This window comes from Rhamphochromis sp. 'chilingali' (assembly GCF_963969265.1).
Source record: "Rhamphochromis sp. 'chilingali' genome assembly, chromosome: 4".
NCBI lineage: Eukaryota > Metazoa > Chordata > Actinopteri > Cichliformes > Cichlidae > Rhamphochromis > Rhamphochromis sp. 'chilingali'.
The window spans coordinates 25,167,003-25,194,039 of NC_137948.1; the positions used below are offsets into that span (position 1 = coordinate 25,167,003).

The 27,037-nt window shown below is 42.0% G+C and overlaps 1 protein-coding gene across 8 annotated transcripts in view; it reads right to left on the bottom strand.

Annotated features, from left to right (window-relative positions):
• Positions 1-1,233: 1,233 nt before the first annotated feature.
• bnc2 (basonuclin zinc finger protein 2) overlaps positions 1,234-27,037 on the bottom strand; it is a 179,000-nt gene continuing 153,196 nt past the window's right edge. For 7 of the 8 annotated variants that reach the window (XM_080880696.1, XM_080880693.1, XM_080880698.1 and 4 more), the window contains 2 exons: positions 13,337-15,735; positions 1,234-6,614 (listed from right to left, as the gene is read on the bottom strand). In XM_080880696.1, the coding sequence (XP_080736822.1) occupies positions 5,804-6,614; positions 13,337-15,735 (3,210 nt within the window). In that variant the 3' untranslated portion in view covers positions 1,234-5,803. Of the gene's footprint in view, positions 6,615-7,707; positions 7,782-13,336; positions 15,736-27,037 lie in introns of all 8 variants that reach the window. The other variant, XM_080880694.1, reaches the window with a different exon arrangement.

Here is a 27,037-nt window from a genome sequence, read left to right on the forward strand (position 1 = left end):
TGGCTACACACTGGACTAACTAATTATTAATCACACAATTTTTATCGTCAGACAGACAAATGAGGTGATGGACATCCTTGCCTTGTCAGCTGTTCCACATTTTACAGTTTAGACACAGCTAAGCTCACCCTGGCTCTCTTTCTGTCTCTGCATCTCAAAGGTTAGCAGAGGGCTGCTGTGTTTGTCAGGCCAATCGATGGCCTGTCGCGCCCGGAAATGTGCTCAGTTATGTAGCGGAGTCAGCCTAGTGACCTCTTTGCGACATGGTGAAAGATCATCACCAAGAAAGGGACCGCATGCGTGTGTGTGTGTGTGCGTTAAACATGGGTGGATATCTGTCAGAAGCAGGTGGGTATCACTTACTAACTCTGCATATAATCAATACATTTCAAAGCTATTATTCTGAAAAGTGCATGTGCGTGGTGCACTTATTAACAGCAAGGGAATCAAAGAGCTGGTGTGTGACAAAGAGGACTGGTGTCTAATTCAAGGTCAATAAGGCCTGTGTCACTCCTGCACTTTCACAGACGGGAGGGAGGAGGCATTATGTTCTTGTTGGTTACCAGAGCAAACACGACATCCCTGCTGGAGCTCATATCAATTTGTAATTCGACCCTCGGTCACATCAGAAAATGTCAGCACAGGTTGCTTGTGCAAAACAACGCCGCATTTGTCCAGTGCTCCTATCGGTTATCCAATGCTGTGCCATTTAAATGTTTTGCCTTTGTCTGTTGTACACATTCACAGAAGTAAATATTCTTCTCTACGTTAAGTTTTAAGCTGCTCTATTATGTATTTCAGCCCATTAGTAATTCCATCAGCTGTTCTCTTTTAATTTAATTTCAGCATATGATCAGACAAAGCTACAGTGTGTCTTTTATTTTTCTCTTTAAGTGACCATCTTACTTAATTTGCTAACACCAGCAGTACCTTCTCCTCATGCCCGTACATATTTAACTCTATTAATCTAATCGTCTACTAATTGGTCAAGATAGCCTTTTCCCTAATGATTTTTATCATGGGGTAATTAATGAGCGTGGTAAAGCTGAAATCACAGTGTCTTGTTAAAATGGCTTGATTGACACATTGTTTCTGGGGTGCCATTTTTCACTTTGTAGCATGCTTCATTCGAGCTACTTTAGGTAAATAACTGTTTAAAATTGATACTATTTTTAACAAGACTTTATGCGTCCTTCGCCTTTGAAAATATGCAATGACAAAATGCCAGTGAATGATAAATCTTTAATATAAAAATTGTACAAGAATTCTGATACAAATTACAAGAGGTATTTGGACAAAATATGAATAAAATTCCATTTACATCCCAAAACCCTTATGCATTTTATGCAAAAACCATAGACAGTTATGATACAGAAACAAATACAAGAAAGGCTTAAAAGAAAGAAAAAGAAGTCTCTTAAAAAGGATCTTTTTTTTTCCTTCTGTCTGTCTGCTAATGGGGAACACCTCTTTGGGTAACATACAGTATTCGTGAGGCTTCCAAATCACCACTTTAACACCAAAGTGACACAAGCTCCTTTGCTCTGTTTGTTCTTTGCAGTGCAACCATGTAGCCATGCAATGCTGTTGAGTGCCCGTGCTGCAACACGGGCTTCTTAAGACAGACACAAATGCATTAGATACACACACACACACACAAAAAAAAACCAAAAAAAACAAGTGAAAGTTAAAATCTAAGTTCACTAGCTCTTCAAGCTATTTATACTTTAAGACTGTAAAATATATTTGAAAATACAATGGACAACATTTTATGGATTTACAGCATTTTTTTTTGTTCAGGATAACTGACATTTCACAGGTTCCAGTTCAAATTAACGAGGGCATCCTTTTTAGAACATAAGACATGAGACTGAAGCATCTATACAAACCCACGTGTGTAATTTTTATCTAACTGCATATTTCTAATGACATCCTGTTAAATATTTTAACCTCACTTTGTTCCATAAGCTACATTAACTGAACAGGTTGCACGCGTTGTCACCGCTCGTTCTCTCAGCTCGCATCTTCTACTCTATCACTCTGTGACGTGAACACAATGGACAGCGATTAACGGGTCAGGCATTTCCGCCCTTTGCCATCCTTTTCATCCTCAGTGTGCTCGGTAGAATTGCAGAATAATTGATGACTGATGCTGCTCTTATCAAATATTTAAGATTCGCTCCAGCGGTCTGGGCCGATGAGCAATCTAAGTGATGTGTTCCTGCTGTCCCAAAGCATGGCCACTAGGTAGCACAGTGCACCCAGACCCATGTGGTTAAAGAACTAAGAAATTCAAAGACTGGATTTCTCTGAAGACAGAAAGGAGAGGAGAGCAGAGTGTACAGGAGAGGGGTGGATCGACTGCTCTCCAACAGGCAAAGAAGAAGAACCTAGCAACTTGTCCTGGGGAGCTTTTTTCTTTTGTCTTCAACTTTTTACCCTGCTTTGTTAAGTGACTGCTGCAAGGTCCAGCCTCACCACTTTTTAAACCCAGTTCCCTCTCCAGCATCCCGCACTTATCTGTTCAGCTGGGGACAGCACAGTCATTTGCATTTTTTTTATTTCAGCCCTGTTTCATGACCCTTAAACCTCTGCTGACATAGCTGCAGCCATCCAAGACTCTGACAGAGCCTGAAGTAGTTAGTGGACGGTGTAGTAGGGGAACTTCTTCCTCTGATGTTCAGTTTTTTTTGGTATGTGAGACAGCTCTGCACTTGATGATTAAGAAATGGACAATATAGAGCAGAACCTAAGGAACATGTTTGTCTGAAGCTGAGGTTGGTGACAAGAGCACATTGTGATGTGTGATGATTCTACTGAATTCAAATCAATCTGTCAGCTTGCTGACCTCTTCAATAGACTTAAAAAAATAATGTTTTCAGGAGATTCATATTGTCTGTGTTAGACTTTATTCCAACTTGCATCAATAGTGTGTCATTTCTGCTGTGAGAATATGTTTCTATGCCCCTTTTTTGTCTTTCACTGGAGGTTAACAAGTCACCTAGGTCTTGTTGTGTTTCTGCGTGTGTGCCACTTTCATCTGTGTGTGTGTATGGTTGTGTGTTAGAGAGACAGCTGTCAGCAGGGTTCCTGGAGTAGCACTTTTTTATTTCTGGCAGAGTGAGGGCCGTGGGGATTGAATGAGTGAATGAGGCAGCAAGTGCCTCAGTGAAACCCACTCCTGGGAGAAGGCAGGGGTTCCTGTACTCAATTTTCCCTTCACTTGGGATAAACAGGCAATTACCCATCCCTTTTTCCTATGCCATGGCCGTCCACTGAACTTAAGCATACACTATTAGCTTGTGTCCCTGTAGGATCTGCGCTGTGGCGTGTAGAGGTGGTAAGTGAGTGGCGGATTGAAGAAATGGGTAAGGCGGTTGTTAAATGCCTGCGCTCTGACAGACAAAGAGAAAAACAGAGTGAGAGAAAGGAATTGAATTACCGGCGACCTTGACTAAGAATAAGCGTGCAAAGAAAATGATCAGATGAATTGAATTACACTTAAGCGAATGAGTCAAATTAAATTGTTCAAAGCACGCTCTTTCTTCTTTTTCTCCCGTCAGTGTCACAGTCTTGTCAGCAACCTTGGCGTCTGGCAGTGTAACGTAGTGACAAGTGAGTTATTAGACAGAAGAAGCAGGAATGGCGGGACGCCTCCAGGTAACAGAGAAACAGCACATTTTTAATGATCGTTTCTGTCATCCTTTCCTCCCTAGTCAGCCTCCCACCTCCGCAACCTTTCCATCAGACTCAGCTCTCTCTGTCTCGTGCTTTTTTATCTCTGAGAAGAGAGAACTAAAAACTGCATGTGTCATATGGGTGGAGTCTTAAAAAAGACATGAAATATTTCAATAGAATAGGTCATGTCTGTATTGCAAAATGGCCTAAGTATGAAATAAGTGGAACTGAGCACTGTTATGGATGTAAGGTGTTGTGAATACTGTACAGCACACCGCATAACACTGCATATTTTCCCACTGTGTGTAGCACCAGTCAAGTAAGAGTAGATCTCCTTGTACAGTAACACATGGCATTGCTAATACATTGAGAAATAAGTCAAACTGAGGAACGATCTCTACTTTTTTGTCTTTTTACAAAGAAAAATATAGCGGACAAAAAACATTTCTATGGAGATACATCACCCTCTAATAAATACCCCTTCCCTTGGCTACTTTGCCCAATTACTGGAAATAGTTGTACCGTAAGACACTCATGGACATGTTACAAATCGGTGCAACTAACAGCCAAAAAAACAAAACAAAACATGGCAACATTTTTATGCTCAGCAATGGAAACCAATGGCGCAATATCACAGCAAAATGTTTTAAGACTCAAGTGCATCATATCAATCAAACAGGGCATGATTTAAGTACAATGTCACACTGAAAGAGCTTCTTTTTTCTTTTTCTTTTTTTAGCAAACACTTATCTTTTGGTCACAGTTGAAGGACTATTTTCATTTTTCCTCTCCTTTTTTTTTTTTTTTTTTTTAAATCTGTGGGACTGTATGTTCCATTAGGATGCTTTTTGTAAGAACAAACACCAGCTCTTGCACTGACTAACATGCTTTCTTCTACAGAAAGCAAGCGTTAAACCCCACATTGCTTCTTTTAAGGAAAGAGAGACTTTATCAATATTTACTCCCTTGTGTTTATGAAACAGCAGTTCATAATGATCAAACCTGGTTTTGTTTTGAAGTCACTTTTGTCACCTTCTGAATAAATGGTTCAGCAATGAGGGCAGATCTCAGGTTTTGTTCAGGGAGGCGAGATGTTTTCTGTCATCAAACTGGGTTTGACATTGAAACGCGTGCAAAAAGAAACTGGCACAAGTTGAATGTTGAAGGTACTGTCACTTCCATTGGCACCGCAGCCATCGATGACCCCAAACAACACCTAAAAGTCAGCATTGCAAAAAATCCTCATTATATTAATATTACACATCCCCTTGTATAGATGCAAAGTGCAAAAACTGAATTGGTATACTAAAGCTCATAAACATAACAGACAAAAAAAAAAATCAATAGAAATACAGAGAATGATATCAGTGTAGGAGCCTAAAAAAGCATGCCGGCAACCTCTGAATATCTAACAAGTAGATAAAACAAGTCACGTGATATTCATTTTTTTCCTTAGGACTCAGTTTAAAATGTGTCTTTGAAGCTAACATAAATGAGTCAAGCTAGTAAGATGCTACCGCTTTCTTGCCTATAGCTGGAAGTATTTTACTGGACTGTAACATAAAATCCCAAAAAGGGAGAAAAAAAAGAAGCAAACAACCATCAACACAACTCTTTTACACCAAAAGCCTTTTGGGACATTATTTACAAATGAAGCTATCATGCTTTTGTAAGGGGTTCATTTAAAAGCTATCATTACACAAATACAACGAGAACATTTTAAGTTTTTTTTTTCAATACTATCATATCTGAAGGCAAAGTCACAAATAAGAGTTTGAATGGATCCTTTGGAGATGGAAATAAACACAAAGTGGGAGAAGTTAGAAAGGAAAGGATGGAGGGGGCTTATGAAAACACAACTCTCCATGCTCTAGAGTGTTATCCTGTTCTTCCAAAGAAGGAAAAGTCAAAGGACACAATAATAAACTGTATTTAGAGTCAATTAATTTTATACATGGAGATAGAAATGTCTCGCAATGACGTTCAAAGGACGGTCATACAGGCATTTAGCTTGTATTTGATGGTCTTGGGCTGGGGTTAAAAGCTAATTTGAGGAGGAATAAGGATGAGGAATGAAGGGAGTAGCGGGCATTCTGACAGGAGGGCAGAGTGACAAGTCATTTCTTTAGTCTATTATTGTAGAGAAGGGCATATTTTTATGGAGGTTCGGGTTCTGAGAGTGTCGGTTGCGGCTGCGTACAGAGCTGAACACCATGTTGCAACCGGGGATTTTGCACTTGTGCATTTCGCGTAGGTGCACAGTCTTGTAGTGCACACGCAGGGTCCCTTTGTTGCTGTACATTTTGTGGCAGATGTTACAGAGGATCCCACTGTTGCTGCCATTACTGCCTCCAGAGGACGAAAGGAGGAATGGTGAGGAGGAAGGGTCCAACCCCTCACTTTGTCCATCTTTTAGTTCTCTCATCTCATCCCGATATGCCCCATCAGCCCGCCCGATGGCACGCTGGGAGAAGTCCTCTCCCTCGCTGTTGCCCTCATCCTCTTCTCCCTCTTCCTCCAGATCATCCAATAGGATGCCTTCATCGCTTCCCTCATCTGACTCGTGTGAGGAGTGGATGCTGCTGCTCGATTGAACGCTGGATGTGGTACTCAGGTCCAAAACCATGTAGTCGTCTGGCTGGCTCCGAGAGAAGCCATTGGTGTGGTGGTTTCGAAAGTCTTGGTTGAGAGGATGGTGAGGATGATCATTACTCATGGGGGAATAGGGAATGTGGTTCAGCCCGGCAGGCCCGAGACTGGCACCTCCGAGGCCCATGCCGGCCATGGGGTCCAAGCCCATGTAGTGTCCAGCGTAGATCTTGGCCAGTAACTCAGCTCGCAGGTCCTTGGGCAGTGGCGTGAGTTGGGGGTCCAGGACAATGTCGTCCAGCTCTTTGGTCAGCAGTTTGCGGTGCAGGTTGATGTTGGAGCTGTGCCTAATGTGCAGGGGGACAATTAGAGATATAACTCAGAATGCTGCCAGTATATCAATAATGTAGATTACATCTCAAATAGAAATAGGAACACAGTTGAAATACACGCATTTGTATTTACAGTCATATATTTTAGATACAAGTTATTTTACTTCTGTGAAATGGTGCCAAGCTTAGAAGATTCAATATCTTTGGAAGCACTCTGTCTGTAATTATTGTTTCTGTCAGGAAAGGTACAAAAAAAGGCCCGCACACAGACAGAAATCCATCCGATAGCTCTCCACTGAAAAAGTGTACTAACATAGCAATGAGAGAGAGCATCCTGCTAGTGTTTACCACTGTCAGCATGTCTGCACTGCACAGCCCTCAAATCCAATAGAGTCTGACTCAATTAAATACTCCACCATATTGAATGGGAGTTTATCAATTGATTCGAGCTGTGGTAATGTGATAATCGAGGGGAACTGGATAGCATATTAGCACTAGGCCCTGACAGGATTATCGCATTCGTTCCCTATTGGAGGTGGCTTAATCGAGCACCTCAATGAACATGTCTTTATGTAGCCTTGGATTTAATTAAGATGGGCATTTTTTCCAAAAACAAGGTGCTACAGCTCATGAAGGAAACCAAGTAACAAGTGCCATGCTTAAGCCAGGATACAATTAGTGGGGATTTCAGTTAGCACACAAGGCCATGCTAGAGGATGCAAAGTGAAATGGGCTTGAAAATCAAATGTATTCCCTTTATTCTATTTATTCCCTTTAAGCTCGTATTTCACAGTTGCAAAGTGACACCATGAGAAAGGGGACCAACAGCACACACGTCACAATAAAACTGTGTAACACAGAAAAGAAATTTAAGGACCCAATTACCAGTGCCATAATATAGCATACACACGGCCTCTCTTCTCACATCAGGCCAACAATTAATTAAAATAAAAATATGCAATCACTCAGTGCCTTTAATGTGAAGGGTTTCCATGCAGGGAGGGCACATGTGTGTAAAACAACACAAAAATTGAAAAGAAAAGGGAAAAAAAAGGTCGTCCTTAGCAGGACGGGCGAAAATGGAGTCACAATGGATAGTAGAGCTTACCAGCAGTGGCAGGGTTGATGCAGTCAAAAAGGGTCCCTTTCCTTTAATTATTTACTTCCCTATCCGACATTGTCCTGCAAGAGGTAAAAATACATTCATTTGAGGGACCCTTTTCTGTGAACCAAGCAACCAGGAGCCCGTCCACTCGAGCATCGTCAGCATTGTGGAGAGCGTGGCAAATCGATTGGCTGTGGCTCTCACTGTGTGTGTGTGTGTGTGACCATGTGTGTCTTTGCACGTTCCTATCTCTGTTTGTGCGTGTGGAAAAACAGAAAATATATTCCGTTTTCCACGTCCTGCAATCAAAAAGATTTTATACATCCCTTGTTCTTTTTTTTAATCCTTTGAATATGCAGTTGGCGTTTAACTAATGGCTGAAATACGGCCGTCGTGATTCAGTGTCTGCGTCTCTAAAACGCATGTGTGGATGTTTGTCTGTGAGAGACCACAGTGTTTCTGCGTACAGCAAAAAAATAAATAAAAAATGCTGTAATCAGTGATCAGTGTAATCGGGAAAAAGGCCACAGTTTGTGCAAGGGTGCCAACCAACACTGAGATGTGACGAGGGGCCACACAGATTTGCTCTGTTAAGCCTGAGGTTAAGAATGCTGTTGATGATGCTCAGGTAGGCAGGTCCTTTGCAACATGTCTCCATCTGTATTACAACACCTTCTCACTGCTAATAAGCTCTAAATTAACCATGGCTATCTAGTCATACATGCAGTAAGTAGACTGCAAAATTAGCTACACCAAATCTCTTTAAAGCTATAGCAGTTAAATGAAAAATATTGACAATTACCACTAGAATCTTATCCATTTTACTGAAATCCTCAAATAAATTAAACTGTTACTTTGGGTCATTTGTAACCATTTACAAAATTACAAGAACTGTAGAGGAGAAAAAGAGCCAAGTTCATCTTCATTATTATTTAACCCTTTTGTTTGCAGTGCCTCCTTGCCCTAAATACTCAACATAAGTCAGCTGAATCCACACACAGTGGACATAATGCCCTCATCCCTTCATTTATCAGATTTAGACTTTCTGCCCCATTTCCCACTCCCCTCCGTCCCTCCACCTCCATCACTCCTCTTCACTGTGCTCTATTTTTCCTCCCCCAAAACCAACTCCTCAGTTCCCTCCTTCCTCCATCTCCACCTCCCTGTTGGCCAGTAATGCGGCTTGCAAACCAATTTGACAGTCTCATCTTCGCCCAAAAGACGGGGGAGGCCTCCAGAGAGCCCATTTTTGACTGTGCAGAGGAGGCAGAGTGAGAGTGTGCCTGTCCCAATCGGCGTTAATCATCTTTAGGTTCATCTGATGGCCCTTGCCCTTGCTTTTGTGTCAGCGCTTATGTGTGTATATACACGTGTGTATGTTTGTCTAAATGACTCATAATGTGTAAATGAGATAGAAGGCTGAGTGGTATTAAACTGGCACCAGTGGTTCTTTGTCTTTCCTGTCATTTGGGGTACATTATGAGGTTTTGGGTGTAAGTGGGAGGACAAGAGTTTTAGTAACATTTATCACTCTCTGTCACTGTTATAGCTCCAGCCTCTCGAACGGCGCAAGCTGCACACAATGATTTTGAGTACTCCTGAAGAAATGAGTGAGTGGAAATTAAATATGCATTTGATACCAGATAAAAACAACAATTTATTGTACATGTTCATGTTTCAGCTTGAAATCGCTTGCAGTTTTAGAACTCGTTCTGATGATGACAGTCAGCTTGCATGGGCGTCTCTGTGTTATTCATCTAAGAATAAAATAATTTCCCTTTATTCTCCTCAAAATGAATCACAATTAAGCTGTCAGTATAAACCAAGGGGATGTAATGCTTGAAGCTTTTTATTCAGCAGATAGTTTAATGTAAGTGGCTTTTGCTAACATATTCTCTCTATTAGCAGCATGCCCTTTGTTTAAAAGGAGACAAACAGAGAGCTGATTGTGGAGTGGAGGAGCCAGGCCCACATGCTGTGAGGGGACCAAGGGAAAAGGAGGGAGACAGAGAGAGGAAGAAGAGGGGAGGAAAGAAACTCTCCAACATAATTAACCTTCACTCTCTCCATTTGCAGTGGCCCATGCAGGGACCATGTGCTGCGCATGGTTGCACCATGGGAATGCGAACGAGGGAGATCACCTGCTTGCTGCAGCGACAAAGAAGGAGCAGGTTAAAATGTTTCAGGTGAAGGTTTAAAATAAAACTAGCGTGGGCTGATTTTTATTTAAAAAAAGAAAAAAGAAAGGTACGGCAATCTTGTCACCAGATAAAAATGATGATTAAAAAGGCTAATAATGGTGATGATTACTGGTACCTGCCTTTCAAGCAGTTAATTATGCAGCTTCTTCAACACTTGTGCCGACGCTGCTCACTCCCCACAATAAATATGCAATCATTTACCCCCGTGCAGCAGGCAGCCAGGAGGCTGAGGGAAAACACCCCGCTTTAAAATCACTCTCGCACACGCATATGCACACACGCACTGCATATTGCTCTGTTTAACACTTAAAAACACACACATTACATGCTTGCTCAAGGACACTTTAAATGATCCTGTTCAATATGTATGTACAGCATCCACGAGCAGGGATGTTTTCATGTGGATTTGTATGTCTCGCTGTTTATTCCACATTGCCTGAACACCAGTGATATGTTTTTATGTGGTGGTGCATTCGCATTGAATCCTGCTCTGAGTGTCATCGACTCTGCAGATCAAATGACCTCACCTCTGTTTTCTTCTTTACTTTGATGCACAAGCTTTTGATACTGGTGTCTGATGCTGCGTTTACGCGCATGTGGCTTTTCACTCGGTGAGTGGACTTATCAGAGATGCAGAGGACTTTCCTGTTGCTGTATCATGTCGTAATCTCTGCTGTAAAGCAATAAATAAATAACCACTGCTTATTTTTCGCAGTGGGTTAAGTATTGTTTTAGCAAGTCTAACGCGAGCCACCCGAAAGAGCTGCTTATTAATTGTTATTACCGATTGTGTCTGCATAAAAAAAATAAAAAAATCTAATTAGGAGAACGAATGTAGTTTGACTTATTAAATTTACTAGTAATAAATGTTTGAGATATTATTTTGAGCAAATACATTTGTACGTGCAGTTTCTTAATCTTATCAGAGCAAATGCTCTGATGAAAACAGCTAAATTATATTCCCGTTTTATTGCTACCATTAAACTCAAACATACATTATGTCATTAAAGGATTACCCAGGGACAGATCTGATGAGAGCACGGCTTGTGTATTGACTCGTCTCAAAGCTCAAGGATTTCTCGAGCTATGCGGTGCTCTTCTGTCTGTTGTTTTATTCCCTGTTTGAACCTGCGGCAAAGTAATTCGCCCCACATGCTATCAGGAAAAATATGGAAATAATAGTGTATTACACATCTACAGCTGTACTGTGCACCCTTGGCTTAGATGCACTATTTTTACTTAGTCCTTGCTGCAAATGATCTCTGTCGTATATATGTATGTGTTGGAATGACATTTACTGTATATGTTGGTGTCAAACTGTTTCACACACACATGCACACATTCATTCTGACACAGGAAGAGGGAAGAGTTCACATATAGATGCTATCTTTTCTTTGTGAAGTCATCTTTGAGCTTGTTATAGCACCAAATTCAACCCAGGTTTTTGTATCAAACTGTGTATTTGTGAAAAGACACCTTCCCCACACAAGCGTTCCTCCTGTTTTTTTCATTATTCTCCTCACTGTTGTCACCTCATTTACTTCACAGAAGTCTGTCGTCTGCTGTCAAAACTATTATGTGGTTGTGTCAACAAATTCCAGTATGAAGGGATTCAATTACATAATTGACCAAAAAACAACTAAACAAAAACAAAAAAAAAAAAATCTGGGCAATATCTGCAGGTTATCAGTGGCACGGTTTCTTTTTTGCTTACTTCTGTGACATCTGTTTAAAATCAGAGCACTTTCTTGTGTTAGATTCCACTAATAAAAGGTCTGTGAAGTTTTATTTCAGCTTTTGAAAGTTCAGATAAATTACTTGGTTGTTTTTGTCATACACTTTGCATCATTAAGTGGTTAAATACTTAGATGTAATATGTATCAGAGCAAATACTTTTCTTTTTATCTATTTGTATATTCCCTTATGTGTGCAAGAGAGTGTGAACATGTGAAAGTGCAAATGCTGCACAGCAGAACAGCCCTGCCTTGGGCAGGAGAAGGGAGCTAACGCACTCACTGGTGGCAGTGCACCACACCGAGGCAACGCATGTTACGATAACACGTTCTGTCATCTCGTTGCTGTCTGCACAGCTGCATCAGGTAAGCAGCAGGTTTGCACCTTTGCGGACGCTAACTTGCCTCTTGTTCTCCTGCCTCTGTTCTCCTCTCACACCTATTCTAATAGAGTCCCAGGATCTCTTGCCTTATTTACATGCTGCTAATTAACAAAAAGTGCTCAGAACAGATGCCACAGAAACAGCTTAGGGTAGAAAAGGAGGGGAGAGTTTGGTGGAGCGACAGAGCGAGTGATGAAGGGATTGTGTGAGAGAGACAAAACTGTGAGGAAAATCTAAAAGTCCCTCTGGAAAGAATGAATTTTACAATTGCAGTCAGCTTTACTTGTTGCGGATACTGGATAATAACGTTTTCCATCACTATCTCCATTGCAGAACAGAACGAGTAACCCTGGTATATATAGCAGATGGGTTTTTATCAAAGATACAGTATATGAAAGCATGCAACTGGTTAAGACTGAAAATGCTGGAGTTTTTTTAGAGTTGGAATTATATTTTAAGGGTCATTTTATACTTTATTTTGAATGAGTGCATAACTTGCCCAAGTGAATATAGTTGATTAGTTCACTGGCCAATTTTCAGTCACCAGAAATATGAATTCATGGACCGCTGATATTTATGTATAATGAAAATGATTTCAACCTGTATATAAAAGCCACTCGTTAAATTTAAAATTGAAAAGTTGTGGCAAAAAAGATTTCTATGTCTTTTCCTGGGAGCCATTCCTTAACCAGGACACTAGTGACGTTATGTACCTCCACCTGTCAGTGTTTCTACTGCATACATGCACAGTTCATGTGTGCCACTGATATGTGCTAACAAGCCCATGTGAGTAAAGCTAGCCTCACCTTTTAATGCGCTAATAAATGCAGTGGTTTGACAAACCGCTGTCTGTTAATGTATGCACCTTCATCTCCCGGTGACAAGGTGAGGTAGTGAGGGCAGGTAAACAACACACTGAAGCTGGAAGCTTGATAGGTAGTGTGTGTTTAAATGTCTGTGTATGTGTTCCTGCTTTTCTAAACTTTGACTTGACACTGAGCAGATGTTCACGAATCCATTTTAGTTTCAAGTTAGCGAACAGATGTTAAGTGGAGGCCAACGAGGATAATGTCATATAGTACTGAAATACTGCATCTTCACTCTCATTTCATGTTAACACGAAATGAAAATAAATATCTCTCACAACAACTGAACTACATTTTAAAACAATGTCTTTTTAATTAATACGGTTTGATCCTTATAAAACAAAACCTTAGACCTACTGTAGGTAATTATTAGATGATAAGAATCCAACCTACCTGTGATTGCCAATGTTAAAAAATATATAGTAACTTTTCAAAGTTGTGCCACTAACCTGTCTCTGCTCCGCCGGGAAGGGAAAGCAGCATTGCAGCCAGCCACAGTGCACACATGCATCTCTTTGAGGTGCACGTTCTTGTAGTGCAGTTTCATGCTATAGGAGCTCTTGAAGCTCTTCTTACAGACATAGCAGATCTTGGGGTCAGGACTTGAACATGGATCTTCCTCTGGTGATCGAGAAGAAAGGAATTTGGGTGGGCTGGAACCATAGCCCATCGAAGTGATGAAGCTCTCGTGAAGCGCAGCCATGCTTGCAGCAGTGGCAGCAGCCGCTGCCATGCCCCCATTATAGAAGCCATACTGGCCCATGCAGAACATGTCATAAGTTGGATCGTTGAGTTCTTCTTTGATCTTGATGGGAGGGTGATGAGGGGAGGGTGAGGAGTTGCCCTTTCCTTCCATTTCCTTTCTCAAATGAGCTTCCTCGCTACCCTCATCATCTTGTTCCTTTTCCAGTCTCCTTCCAACCCTGCTGTGCTTTTGCTGATCCTCCACATCCATCAGCTCATCACGGTAAAACATCTTTGAATCCGAGTTTTCAGACTCATTCTCAAAGTCTCTCTCGTGGTCCTGATCCTCAGAGGTAAAGCTGTCCATGCAGCGTAGATCAGCAGCTCCACCTCTGCTGTCACTACCATTTCCTTCGTGGCATTCATCTTCGCTTTGTCTCATCATTCCTCTCAGAGCTAAACCAGGGCTCATCTCATCCTGGGAAGGGGATTGCTGCCCGCTTCCACCACTGTGGTTCCCATTTCCACTAGCGCTGTTGTTGTTGCTATTACAATTTCCGTTAATTTTGACATTGTTGTGAAGAAGAGATGACTGGTGATGGTGGTGATTATGGTGCATGTTATCGTCGTCATCATCGTCTTTGTCGTCATATTCATCAGCCACATCAATGACTTCTTTCTCAATCTTTACTGGCATGCTTGATTTACGAGGTTTCTTTTTGGGCGTGGGGTCACTGCTGCCATTGGTGAGGTCGTGATTGGCACTAGGTGTTGGTAAACGGTGGGACATGGGTCCTGCATCTGACACATGAACATTATTATGAGAGGCCACAGCTGCAGCAGCCAGGATCTGCTGTTGCTGGTCCATCAGAGTAGTGCTGTTGGTAGTGGTGGGCATGATGGGGCTGGTGGGCAGTGACACTGGAGGACTAACAAGGTCTGCAGGGGACAGTAGTGTTCGGTAGAATGGGGGCACTGGTTGAACTGGCTGCACTGATTTCAAGGAGGGGAACACCAGTGGACTTTGCAGAGGCGACTGAAGCATAGGGTCTACAGGTGGAGTGGTGAAGCCCAGTGGTGGCCTTCCAGGGCTAGTGAGTGTGAAACCACCGTTCTTGGTGCTCGAGATGACAGGTGTGCCAGTGGTAGAATTGGCACGGATGAGGTCCTTGTCACGGTTATTGCGCAGCATGGGCATGTGCAACCGTGGATTGGGATTTGCACTGTGACGATTGCGGCTGCGTAGTGAGCTGAACACCATATTGCAGCCCTCGATGGTGCAACGGTGTTTAATCTTCAAGTGTACAGCATTATAATGTATCTTAAGTGTGCCTTTATCATAAAAGGTTTTTCCACAAGAGTTGCAGACAACGCGACCCTTGCGTGAGGTGGCTCCCATGCGGCGCATGCGATGCATCTTGGAGGAAAAGGAAGGATGGGTGATTGTTTTTGACTGCTCGTCCTTTATGAAATGGTGGTGGACCGGGTGGTCACTCAAGCTGTTAGGTTGCTGAGGTTGATTTTTGGACTGCTGTTGGCCCTGTGGCTGTTGCTGCTGAAGCTGTGTCTGCTGTTGCTGCTGTTGAGCCTGCTGGGTGGAAGGGGTTGGTGAGATGGGAGATGCCCGGTTGTTGGGCTCTGTCTTGGGTTCGGCGTTGTTGTTAATGGCTCCCAGCGCTCCACGACTAGGACTTGGACCTGTGCGGAATGGTGATAGGGACACTTCTGACTCGCTGGTTTCCACTTGTTCTCCTTGGTTTGGCAGACTGGGCTCCCGGAGCCGCAGACCAGATTGCTCCATTGGGAGGCCATTGGGGGGCAAGCCAAGCATGGGGGCAGAGACTGGGTTGATGTACTGGAAGGGCAACAGGAAGGCTAAGCTGTTGGGGATATTTTCAAAATGGTGGATGCTGGATGGGCTACTATTTTCCAGATGTGTAAGGAGCCCCGGGCTACGGGTCCTGTTGTTACTTTCAATGAATGTCCTTATCCCGGAGTCTGTCTTGGAAGAAGGAACTGTAACTGCCTGACCTTCCTTCTCCTGAATGGCCATCAGCTCCACAATGGACTTGGTCTCACCAAAGCGCAGGAACTGCTGGAGGGTGATGATCTCTTCTTCTCTGGACATGATGGTCCAGCGGTCCAGCACCTTGCCTGCAGCATCCTAGATGCCCCAGAAGAGACAAGAGAGAAGACAAAAATACTTTATTGATCGTGAATAATCAGTGTGGTCAAAGGAGAAGACAGAGCAAGGGTTAGTTTGTGAGAGCGAGCATTTCTGCTCATGAAATTCAGAGGCCCCTGGAGCGACAAGTAACTAACAGAGCTTTGTTGAAAATCTCCCTCCTCCACTGTCCCTCTTTTCCATATACTCTTCACATATTCATTTTTAAGAAGAAATCTTTCCTGAAAAATCTGCCCATTAATCACACTGTGATGAGAGTAACAAGTTCAATAACGTTTTAAGCAAACAAATCAAAAGCACTGAGGTGGGTCTTTTTAGCAAGTCTCTGTGACTCAAAGCATTGGAGGCATATTAATCTGAGAGAAAGAACTGAACTCTTGCAGGGACTCCCTCTGTACACAAACTACACCTAGGGATGTTTACAAAACTGTGGGAGCCAGAAAGAAAAAAAAAGAAAAGAAGAAATAATAGAATAATTAATGCAACTCACTACCATACTGTAGTTCACATGCAATTTTCTTAGTGCTTTCTCTATCTCCAAGGCAATGAAATGCTTGAGGGAAGACACTATGCATTTAAGGAATGGGTTTGGATGCTCAAATAAAAGAGGTAAAAACTCGTGTTTCTTCAAGGTACTTGATGATGCCTTGATAGCAGCATTGAGATCGTGTTCCTATCATTGGGCAGTGTAGTTATTTATCATGTGTTTATACCAGACGTTTTAAATGTTGTGCAACCTACGGAACTATAAATGGAAATCTGATCAATATTTCAATGAGATTGGAGGAATACACAGCTTCTTTTACTTAAAATATTGAAGGTGAAATCCTGTGTAATAAATATCCATGTTGTTGTCAGTCTTTAACCAATTATTCATTTGACAATATCTCCCAATGAAAATAGCAAAAGTGTAAAATAACAATATTTAACAATAGATAAATTATTACATCCCATGTCATTTCCAGTTCTTGTGTTTTTAGAGGTCTGGGAATGATGAGAAACATGTTTCCATCCTAGGATACCAGAACCGCTCCAGTGGGAAATGGGCTTTACTCCAACTAGAGCACTTTGCTTGGCTAGTGTCTTTTGGAGATGTGCTATTAATGGCTGAACATTAATAAGAAACTCAGACTCGTTGCAAGTGTGCACACTGTCACATGTCAAAAGACGGTGAAGGACTTTGGAAGAAGAATCTTGTCAAATCTTGAAAATGAAAGTACGACCCTGTACTTTTGTCCTCTTCTGTGAACCGTTATGTCTTTCTGGTTTGAAGCACTAATGACAGCGTTCGTCACTTATGCCTCCTCTGCTGTTGTTCTAAAATGTGATATTTGTGTGAACAAGATGGAAATAGTCAGGTTGAAAGAAAGAGAAAGTGTAAATACTGCAGTTCACACACTGGTTCCTGAGGGACCAGGCGCAAGTGACATCAAGGGAGCAACACAAGTGATGACAATTAGTCACACTGAAATGGTAACATTTCTTTAGAGCTCCTAGCTGCTGGCATCTATAAAAGATAAATGGCAACTCTAGTGAGTAAAAAGCTGTAAAAACCAACATCACAAAGCACAAAGGGCCTGTAAGGAGAAAACAGAAGATAAATGTTTAAAGAGAGACAGCTAAAGAGAGAGAGAAAGAGCACGGGAGAGACACAGAGGAAGAAGAGCAAAAGCGCAGAGAAAATAAAAGTGTGAGTGGTTTCATATCATGCCCTCAGATATACTGTAGAAATAGATTCTTCTGAGACGAAACATCAATAGTCACTGGGGTATTTGTTGTTAAATATACATTAAAAAACACTTTACACTTTCATTCTGTGTGCGCTCTGGAGTTTTAGCCTGGAGGTATGACTTTAAATTCTAGCCTGGACACTATTATTTCGTACTGCATGGCCATCTGGGCATTAGTACTTCCATCTGAATTAATTGAAACAAAAAATGAAAGCAAATTAGAAAGTGAATCTTTAAATAGTTACACAACCAGGATGTTTCTTAAGTAATTGTAGTTCTAAGAAGTGCTGTGGTGTATTCATATTTCCTAGTGGCAAAAACTATATATGTTAATCTTTGTTATATGTTGAAACACATCAAGGTAACCTACAGTTACACCTCTGATTGCAGGCAGGAAATATTTTAAATGCCGTTTTAATGTTGGCTTAGTTTGAATGTTGCCTGTTTTGTGAGCAGTAAACAGCAAAAGAATATTTGCATTTTATGGATTACAGCCAGGCAATGTTTAATTAAATTAAATGAAAATGAAAATATCAGTTTCCTATTTTCTCCACTTTGATGTTCAATTCATGATTAAAATAAGATTCATGAGAATGATAAGTTAATAACAAGGAGGTAATTCTAATGGAAGTCTGATTAATAAATGCCAGGAAACAGTCTGAAGCTGTTAGCAATATCATTAAATAAAGCTGCTAAAATTTACAGGTTCATAAGCCTCAGTGGGTTACGATTTTCTGACCATCTCAATCATTGATTGAGTAAAACAGAACTTAGACATGGATTTAAGTCTCTGCTAGTCCAACCATGTGCATTCACTTCCCCACAAACAAAAGCCAAACACAATGACACAGGCCAAACTGCAACCCATTAGGGCCAGCCAGCTGTCAGAACAGGTCAGCAGTTCTGCTATGCACTGGACCCTGTCTGAGTGGAGGCTATCCAGGCCTTCCTCGTTCACTGGTCAATTGACTTTTGGAGGCCAGTCAACATGCGTTTGGGCTGGGTCAGCCTTGGTGCAGCGTCAACACAAATCCACAACTGGGATAAATCTGATGAGAAAAAGATGCACGAGGACACACTTGACTGAAGTTCACTTCATGTACGTGCAGCTATGTATCTTTAAGCCAAAAAAAAAAACATTCAACAAACGTTTTGTGTGTGTGTGTTTTAAAAAGCCACTGCAGATTGTAACTGATGAAAAAACATATTTTGCAAATATCACAGCAAAAAAAAATCCATTTGAACCAAAAATTTAACAATGACAATCAATGATTTTAATAAAAACAGATTTCCTATATTAAAACGAGCATCTAATGTGTGTGGACGCACGTTTGCAGACAACCACAGTCCCCTGTATTCCTCACTGCCGTAAGTGTCACAACTCCACTCCCCTGCATTAGCCCTCTGATGCTGTGAGAGAAACAAATATGCCATTAGAAGCACTTTTACAAGTAGGCACTCATCTTCCAATTAGCTTAATGTGGCCCTCTTCCCCCTATATTTTCCAGTCGTGCCCCACCTCTTCTTGTACACTCCCTCCAGTAAAATCTCATTAATCCACCCCTCCCCCATCTCCCCTAGTGCTATGACATATTAGTCTGTCATTATCCATCCCAGAGTCCTTTAAACAATGCAGCTAAACCTCTGTTTGCCAGGTTAATGACTATTAGCCAATAATTACAGCAGAGAGACGATGGGGTACCCACTTTATCTGGTGGACAGCTTCTGCTGTTAGTTTATTTTATCTGCCTCCCTCCACGTCTCCAAGAATTAATCTGGCAACTGCTGTATTTATTCATCTCTGCACTGCCGCAACGCATTCTTAATTCACCGCCGCCTCTATTACCGTGGTGGTGCTGGATGTTGTGTAGTGGGTGTGTAGTTGGGCATCTACCTTGCAGATTGCTGACAATGAGGATGAGCAAATGATGGCCTTGTCATGGGCCAGTACCAGTGTCAGTTAAAACAAATCAGGCAATTATGCAATTAGAAGTTTATGCGCTGGGCTGTATTAAAAGCTGGGGTGAGCAGCATTGTTATAGTGGATGGTGTGCATTAGGGATTAACAGCTTAACATGTATATGCTTTTCACTAATCATCACCTATCATACTCACTGACCGAGTCTCTTCAGAAAGCAGTAGAGCGAGAGAGAAAGAGAGAGAGCCAGGCTTTGGGGGAAAAGGGGGAATGTTACAAATACACAGTGTTACACTTATACTTTTGTATACAGTAGAGACGAAGAAGGGATTCAGGTCGACTGCTTGATTGGTTTACTGACATATTATTACTGCTGATGTCCTGCAGTGTTACTGTAATGAGGAAAAAAATTCATTCTTTTTGACAGTCAGAAGAAAATACCCTTTTTGTACTATCTGTGAAGAGGGTGTAGATAAAACTCCAAGCATTTTTTCAGTTTTGGGAAACTTAATGGAGACAGCTTGGTCTAACACACTTGATGTTTAGTCGACATTTAATGACTGTTTAGTGTAATCGCTACCTTAATTTGTGCAAAAAATATCCTGTTTGGGAATTATTGAATTTATTGCTCTAGAGATGAGGCTGGATTCATAATATTACTAGTTCTTGGGCAGAGTGGATACACAGTGTAGCGGTTTACGCATTTCCCAAGCAAGCAAAAGCTCCCTGGTTTGATCCCGGGAGGAGACATAAATCCATTTACTGCTGCATCAGGAAAGGTGCAAATCAGCAGCGACCCACTGTGGCGATCCCTACTGAGTAAAGGAGCTGCAGAAAGTAAGCTACTAGTTTTTGGGCAGGGATCACCACTTAATATCACATAAAGAGGGGCAGGAGCTCATTGGTCAACTCGACAGACCGTTATTCTGATCTAAAAAGGTTAAAATGATTTCATGTGCTGCAAATAATTGATAATTATATTTAGTATCCATAGGCTAATAAGCAGATAGAATATAATGGAGTTAATCTAGAGATAATGTGATGATTTTTCTGTCCCTGTTTGCAACTGATTCATCAAAGATCAGATAATTGGGTTAACTAAAGCACTATAGTGTGTACTAACTTAAATGGGAGGATGCCTACCCTCGTATAGCCCACTGTTTAATGTAGAGTCTGTGCATAAAGATGGCTACACTCGTTCACAAAAATATCTGTACTGATCATAAGAGCATTTGCTTGTATTAGTCAGGATCAATTTTCACAATGGCAAACCAAACCATGGGAACCACATTGATTCACCAATCACCTTACAGTGAATGCAATCTCCATTTAACCTCGGGGGAATCCCCATTGATCTCCAGTCCTGCTTTCAGATCCAGTTCTTTAAAAAAAACAAAAAAAACAACAACCCTGCTCTATTCCTGTGTCCGCCACTTCAATGGAGGTTAAGCAGAAGTTCCTTGTGATCTGAGAAGGTCTTGAACCTTCATGCTTCCTTTTCCATATTCTCTTTCTCTCCCCACCCTGTATTGGGCTGTATGAATAATGCAGCATATCTAGTGGCAAGCAGTGCCATGGGTGATGGGTTCACGCAAAGCCCACTGCCTGGAGCCATCACATCAGAGGGCAAGAGCTCCCAAGACACAGGACGCTTCCCCATTGGCTTCCCAATGGTAGGTCAGAGGTCATGTGTGAACAACCAGCTCTACTTCTTCCCCTGTGATGAACCACAGGGAAATCAGTAACAGTAGCTACGTCCAGACGTGGGTGGAGGACATTTCAAAGAATCGTAGAGGTGGAAATTTGAACTCTGTGATCTTGGTAATTTCCTCATTTATGATCTGCAGATCAGAAGAATTTATTTTGACCACGTGTATGCGCCCTATATGCTTGATGTTTTCAATGCTGCAGAAGCTTGAGTTGCATCTTATATGGTGAAAGTTAGTGAATGCACTACTATATATTTATTAATATAAGTAGACACACAGCAGTATTCTGGTGGAGCAATCAGAAATCAGTGCATGCTTATTGCAGGGACAGGCATTTCACAAAGAAGAGTAAGATATGTATGTAATGTGTATGACAGCTTATAGTACTTTAGACTGCAAAATGTAAACAGCATCCATTCATGTGACTGGAATTTCACAAACAGCTTTACTGGGATACTTTAGAAATGGCTAAATAAAAATAATTTTCACAAGTACCAGCTTAGTTTGGAATAAAATACTGGATCCAAAGATCTGATTGAAAGAATGTTAGATTTTACTAGGCTTGAACTTACATTACTGATTAGAATCTGGAACATATCTGTTCAAGTTTTATGCTTGCTTTATCATATAATTAACAACCGTGCAAAGGGCATTGCCTTGGTCAATATAATTCTCATCACTGGCCGAGAGCGCTGTTTGCCGGGCTCTGGTGTGAGTAAATATGAAGAGGCCACGGGGCTTATTTAGCTATACCAGACACACTGATCAAGCAGCAGGCCACAAGATACCCTTCTTTCACCTCTCAACCTGATTTAACTCAGGCTTTGGTTAAAAATTCATGACTGCGTGTTGGTTGTTGCTAAGGGCACACTAATCAACTGGAGTAAGATTTATAGTGTTGCGGATGACGAGGATGGAGGGGAGGGGAACGTGGGGGGGGGGGTTATTATAGAATACTTTACCACAGACAGTGAGTCACAACCTGGCACATACAATGTTCCAGGTGGCTTTCAGTAAACAGTTTCCATTTCGCTCTCCGTCTTTTTTCATTATCTGTTTTTGAAAACAAATCCGTCATTTTAGGTCTCCTAACCTCTGACTCATCTAACTCTCCTGACATCCACCATCACCATTGTGCTTGTTAAAAGCCGGCACTCAGTGTCTTTAAAAAAATGGAAAGGACAGTCCTTTGGCCACAGCCCAGCAGAGGTGCAGATGGGGCAGCACATGGAAGCCATTTCAGGCCCCGGTGCACTGCAGAGCAATGTCGGCTGTTCTCTAAGTTCAGAACCTCTGAAGAACCGCCTCGCAGCACTTACATGTGAGCAGCATTTGGGACTGGGCTGATGTATTGATTCCCTGTCTCTTTGCACAAAGTGCACAATAACACACGCAAAAAACACTGGCTTACTTCACCCAGCTGTGCTAAGGAACCGTAGCTGTGGTCAATGCGTAAAACTCAGCAGACCCAGCACTGAGCTAGAGGGGACGCCTCAGAGAAGAAGGGTGGAGTGATAGAGGCAGCGAGGGGATGCCTGATGGTTCACATTAATTGAGGATGATTCGTGTGATCTCCTGGGTCGGGCTACAGCAGCCAGGTCTGTCGTGGGCCTGGGAGACAGATGTGGGGGCCTCTGCGCTCCCTCCAGGGCCAATGGAGAGCAGTGAGGCGGCTGAGAAATGCTCTGTCTGTCCAGTGTGTGTGTATTGGTCGAAATGCTTTCATTTCAGTCTTATATCACATCTCCTTTGTCTTGATTACTATTTTGGCAGGAAGCAGGCATATAGAAGGTGTATTAACATATGCTCACAATTTGCTCTTTGGCTACATGCTTATATTATTGCACTGTGTCTTGATGTATAAATCTTTTCTTTTCTTCTTTTGTGTAACACATGTTATCACATTCTATCGCTACTGTAGGTTAGTAAACACACTTAAACTCAAGTAAAGCTTAAACCTAAAGGGTCTGCAGCTAATACAATCAATATATGATAACTTGTCCACATAGGTATATGACCTACGTCCCAAAATGTCAGCAAAAGTCTCAACAACATAATCAACACATCACTTCCACGTTAGCGTGTAAAAGGAAGCAGAGAACAGATAATGGATTGCAGGTAAACTTCCCAAGTCATTTTGTTTTGGTCTAGCTGGAAACAGATAGAGGTGTCTGTAACATGCAGACACACTGCATTAGAAGAGCTTTTCAGCTTTCTCCTGTGCTTCTGCTGTGGAGCATGCAGGAGGAAAGAGAATAAGCTAATGGACTCTTTATTTAATGTGATCAGAGCCATTATTGACATGCTGCCAGGAAGATGCAAGACCATTAACTCGAGCCTATCTCTCTCCGGTACCTTCCCCTCCACCCCACTCCTTTCCCTGACAGTATTTCACTGCCAGACTGAATCACATATGGAGCAAGGGCCACTAGGGGGTCTGAGTGCCCCAAAGGAATCTGTGTCTGTCATATTAACTAAGAATCTAGGATACAGGCTGTTTGGAACTGGCAACAAAATGTTGCTCGGGACTCTGTAATTATAAATCACTTATAACGCCAGTATATTATGCTGGCCTTCAAAAAATAAAGGAGGAACACATATCAGTAACTGCTGGATAAGGGCTCGGATTTTTTCGGATTTTTCAGTGCGTTTTTATGTTTTGGTTGGCTTCGCAGCTGACCATGCAAATTCGAAATCCTGGGGTTTAAATCAACTGTTATTACTCTCTCCGATACTGTCACATTCTTTCTGTTTGTTTTTACTTTGAACTGTCTAATAAAGCAGACGGGCCAACAGTTAATCTTTGAAAGGACGGTTTATAAAAAATAAAGAAGAAGAAGAAGAAAGTGGAGGGCCTTCTGCAGGGTATTCCTGTATAAATCTGTATTTGAAGTCTTTTGCGGTGTCACAGTTTTTCAAGACTGAAAATATATTTTTCATTGTTTTTACGTGTGTATAGTTGAGGGGTGAGTGGGAGAACAGTGACTGCATCAACGCACAAATTAAAAATGAAAACCATTTAGAAATGTATTTTGTAAACTGAAGAAAAAAGGCTGAAAGTAGTTGTGGTATGCTGATTTGTTTGGTTGTCAGTTAAACTGAATAATCATGTGAGCGAAACAGACATTTTAAAACTGCGCTTTGTTATTAGAGTGAGATGACATGAGACGTCAAAGGCAAGTATCTGAGAGTGGAAAACACTAGTAGCACTTCCGTAATTATGACGGACGTCTGTAAGTATGTGTAGAATATTGTTTTTGCGAGTGAAATAGCGCCCCGACAAAGTAAAATGCTCCCCACTTGCAAACGGCGCGGTCTTCCTCTTTTAAACTCCCTCACTAGAATTGTTGCCTGGCATGTAACTTGGCTCATTCATCTTGGACGTGAATGGTGCCAGTGTGGCTGCAGTGTAATTTACACTACCCCAACCTATGTGCCAGAGCACATCTATCCCTGTGGCCCAGAGGCTCACAAAGCCATTGGCCCAGAGGAGGTTTTTTTGTGCGTGTGCATGATTGTGTATGTCTGCGTCTGCGATTATGTGGGTACAACAGGAAGTGGTGCTCAGGTCTCACGGGGAATGGTTCCAGGTCCCTGGGCCTGTCTACTGTCATAAGTTCCAGAATGGTGATTACTTACTGCAAAAATAAACACCATTACCATCTGCTGCTGCCTCTTTGTACTGTAACTTATACACCAAGAAAAGCTCTAGACCATCAAAACATACAAAATGGAGAACAATAACAGAAAAAGAGAATCAAATATGCGCTCTAAAATTTCAACGCACTTCTTTTCTTTTCTTTCTTTTTTTTTAAAAATTCTCCATACATGTTTGTGGATATATGCCGTGTCACACCTCAAGCGAATAACTTTCATTTCTAGTGCTCGGGATGAAGCTAAACAGTTAAAAGATGTGTCAGCTTACATATAGCAAAGTGCGTAAGTTTATCATGAAGCATGGAGAGAACGGGTGGATGATTGGGAGGGGGCATTCAGGACTCAAAGCCAGCAGATGTTTGATCCATCCACAGCACATCTGGTCCTCAACACACTCAATCCATTTCACTCAACTTCTCCTTTTTAGATTTTCATTGTTCCTCATGGTTCACTAAACTCTGCATTTCCCCTTGCGGCCCACAAATATTCATTCACCATCATTCATACTGACCACTTAGAGTAATTTAGATTTTCACATTATTTGTATTCTTAGGATTTGACCTTTTTTGCCTTCTAATCAAACATATTTTATACTTAGCTGCAAGTTTGGGCTCTTTTTAAAATGGTTTATACCCTAAACCCTGTACTCTAAACCCAGTGGCACTGTTCAGGGGAAATGGAAGCTGTCATTCTCAGGGGGGTCATACAGTGCTTAACGGAGTCGTTGTTTCTTTCATTGTTGAAAACAGAGACGGGTGTGTACCGCGTAAGTCTCTGAATTCTACAGTGCAACGTGATGAGAGGACTGTCAACTCCCCGTAACTCTCCATGCTACTTCCTTTAATAAATGTCAACTCTGTGACCCAGCAAATCCCTGGCAGGCCGGGTGGGCCAGACAATGTCTGCACGTGGCCTCGGTGACATGAGGGAAGTGGAGCAAACCACTGTTTTGTTTGTTCAGAGAGGGGATGTAGGACCACCTGGAGGCTCAGCTCCAGGATCGCCAGACCAAAAAATAATAATAATAATAATGATAACCTGTGAGCGTGTCTATCAAAAGTTGGGACAGATTGCACATTTGTTTTTGCACAAATATACAGCAGAAATTTGCATAGAAAACATTTAGAAATGGGATATGATAGCATATCAGAAAATTAAATAGTTATCTAAAATTTAAGTGCAAATTGAATGTGTTTGTGCTGTGTTGATAACGGCGTAAGCTTCTCTTGATTTAAGTGTAATCCAATCTTCCTGTGTTTGGGTCTGCCCTGGTCTGGTAGTGCTGTGCAGTGCAATGCTATTGATCTCTTTAGCCTTGCGGTCCACAGGGTTCCTGTCAGTAAACGCAATGAGCCAGAGCACCTTCCATTCCCCATCCCTCTCTCTTTCCCGTGTAGCACTACAAGCTAAACAGCCATCACTGAAACTCAATACAGGCAGACCGTGCCCTAGTCGTCAGCTAGCAGCAGTGCCCTACAACATCCCGTGAGGCTTCGGCTAAGTCGATGTAGTGTCAGCCTAGCATCTCACCTCGTAGACCTGTGCCAACCTAATATGTCGCGCTAATATGTCTCTCCATATGAATTACAAGGCTGTGAGAGGAACCCAGATGCAATAAGTATGGATTAACTAATGTCCAGGTTCTGTCTGCGTCTTGTTGGGATGGAGCGGGGGGGGGGGGGGGGAGCTGACGATAGTAATAGCGTCTAACTGGGTGTCTGGCTGTGGCTTGGAGGTGAGATGGGGGCATGCAGGCTTCTGGGATTTCTAAGGAGCTCTGGGAAATAAACTTTCCTCCCTACACCAGAAGAAAGGGGGAAAGGGCGAGGGAGGCAACATCGAGAAAGTGATTAGTGTAGAATAAGAGAGATGGAAAGAGTGCGAGGGGCCGTTAATGCTTTTTTTCTGGCTATTGATCAACCTGGAGGGCTAGAGGTTTTTGGGTTAGAGGTCTTGGAGCGCTTACCTTGTCTGCTGTGTGTCTGCGTGTTAATGTGTGAACCCATTGATTTGTATTGTGCTCGCATAGTTGCCCTGTGTGTAGGCCAAAGCGGCTGACAGGGGAAGAGTGGGATGGGAGCAGAGCTTAGAAAGGCGAAGAAAACAAAAAGGTGGGCGAAGAGGTGAGTGTGTGGTCAAATGGGGGCGTAATTAGAAACCACGTTACCATTAAACTCTATATATTGATCAGAGATTATTCACATATTATCTTCCCCTCAGCCAATGTGCCTCAGTGTTTAATAATTTATGTTGCATATAAATCTGTA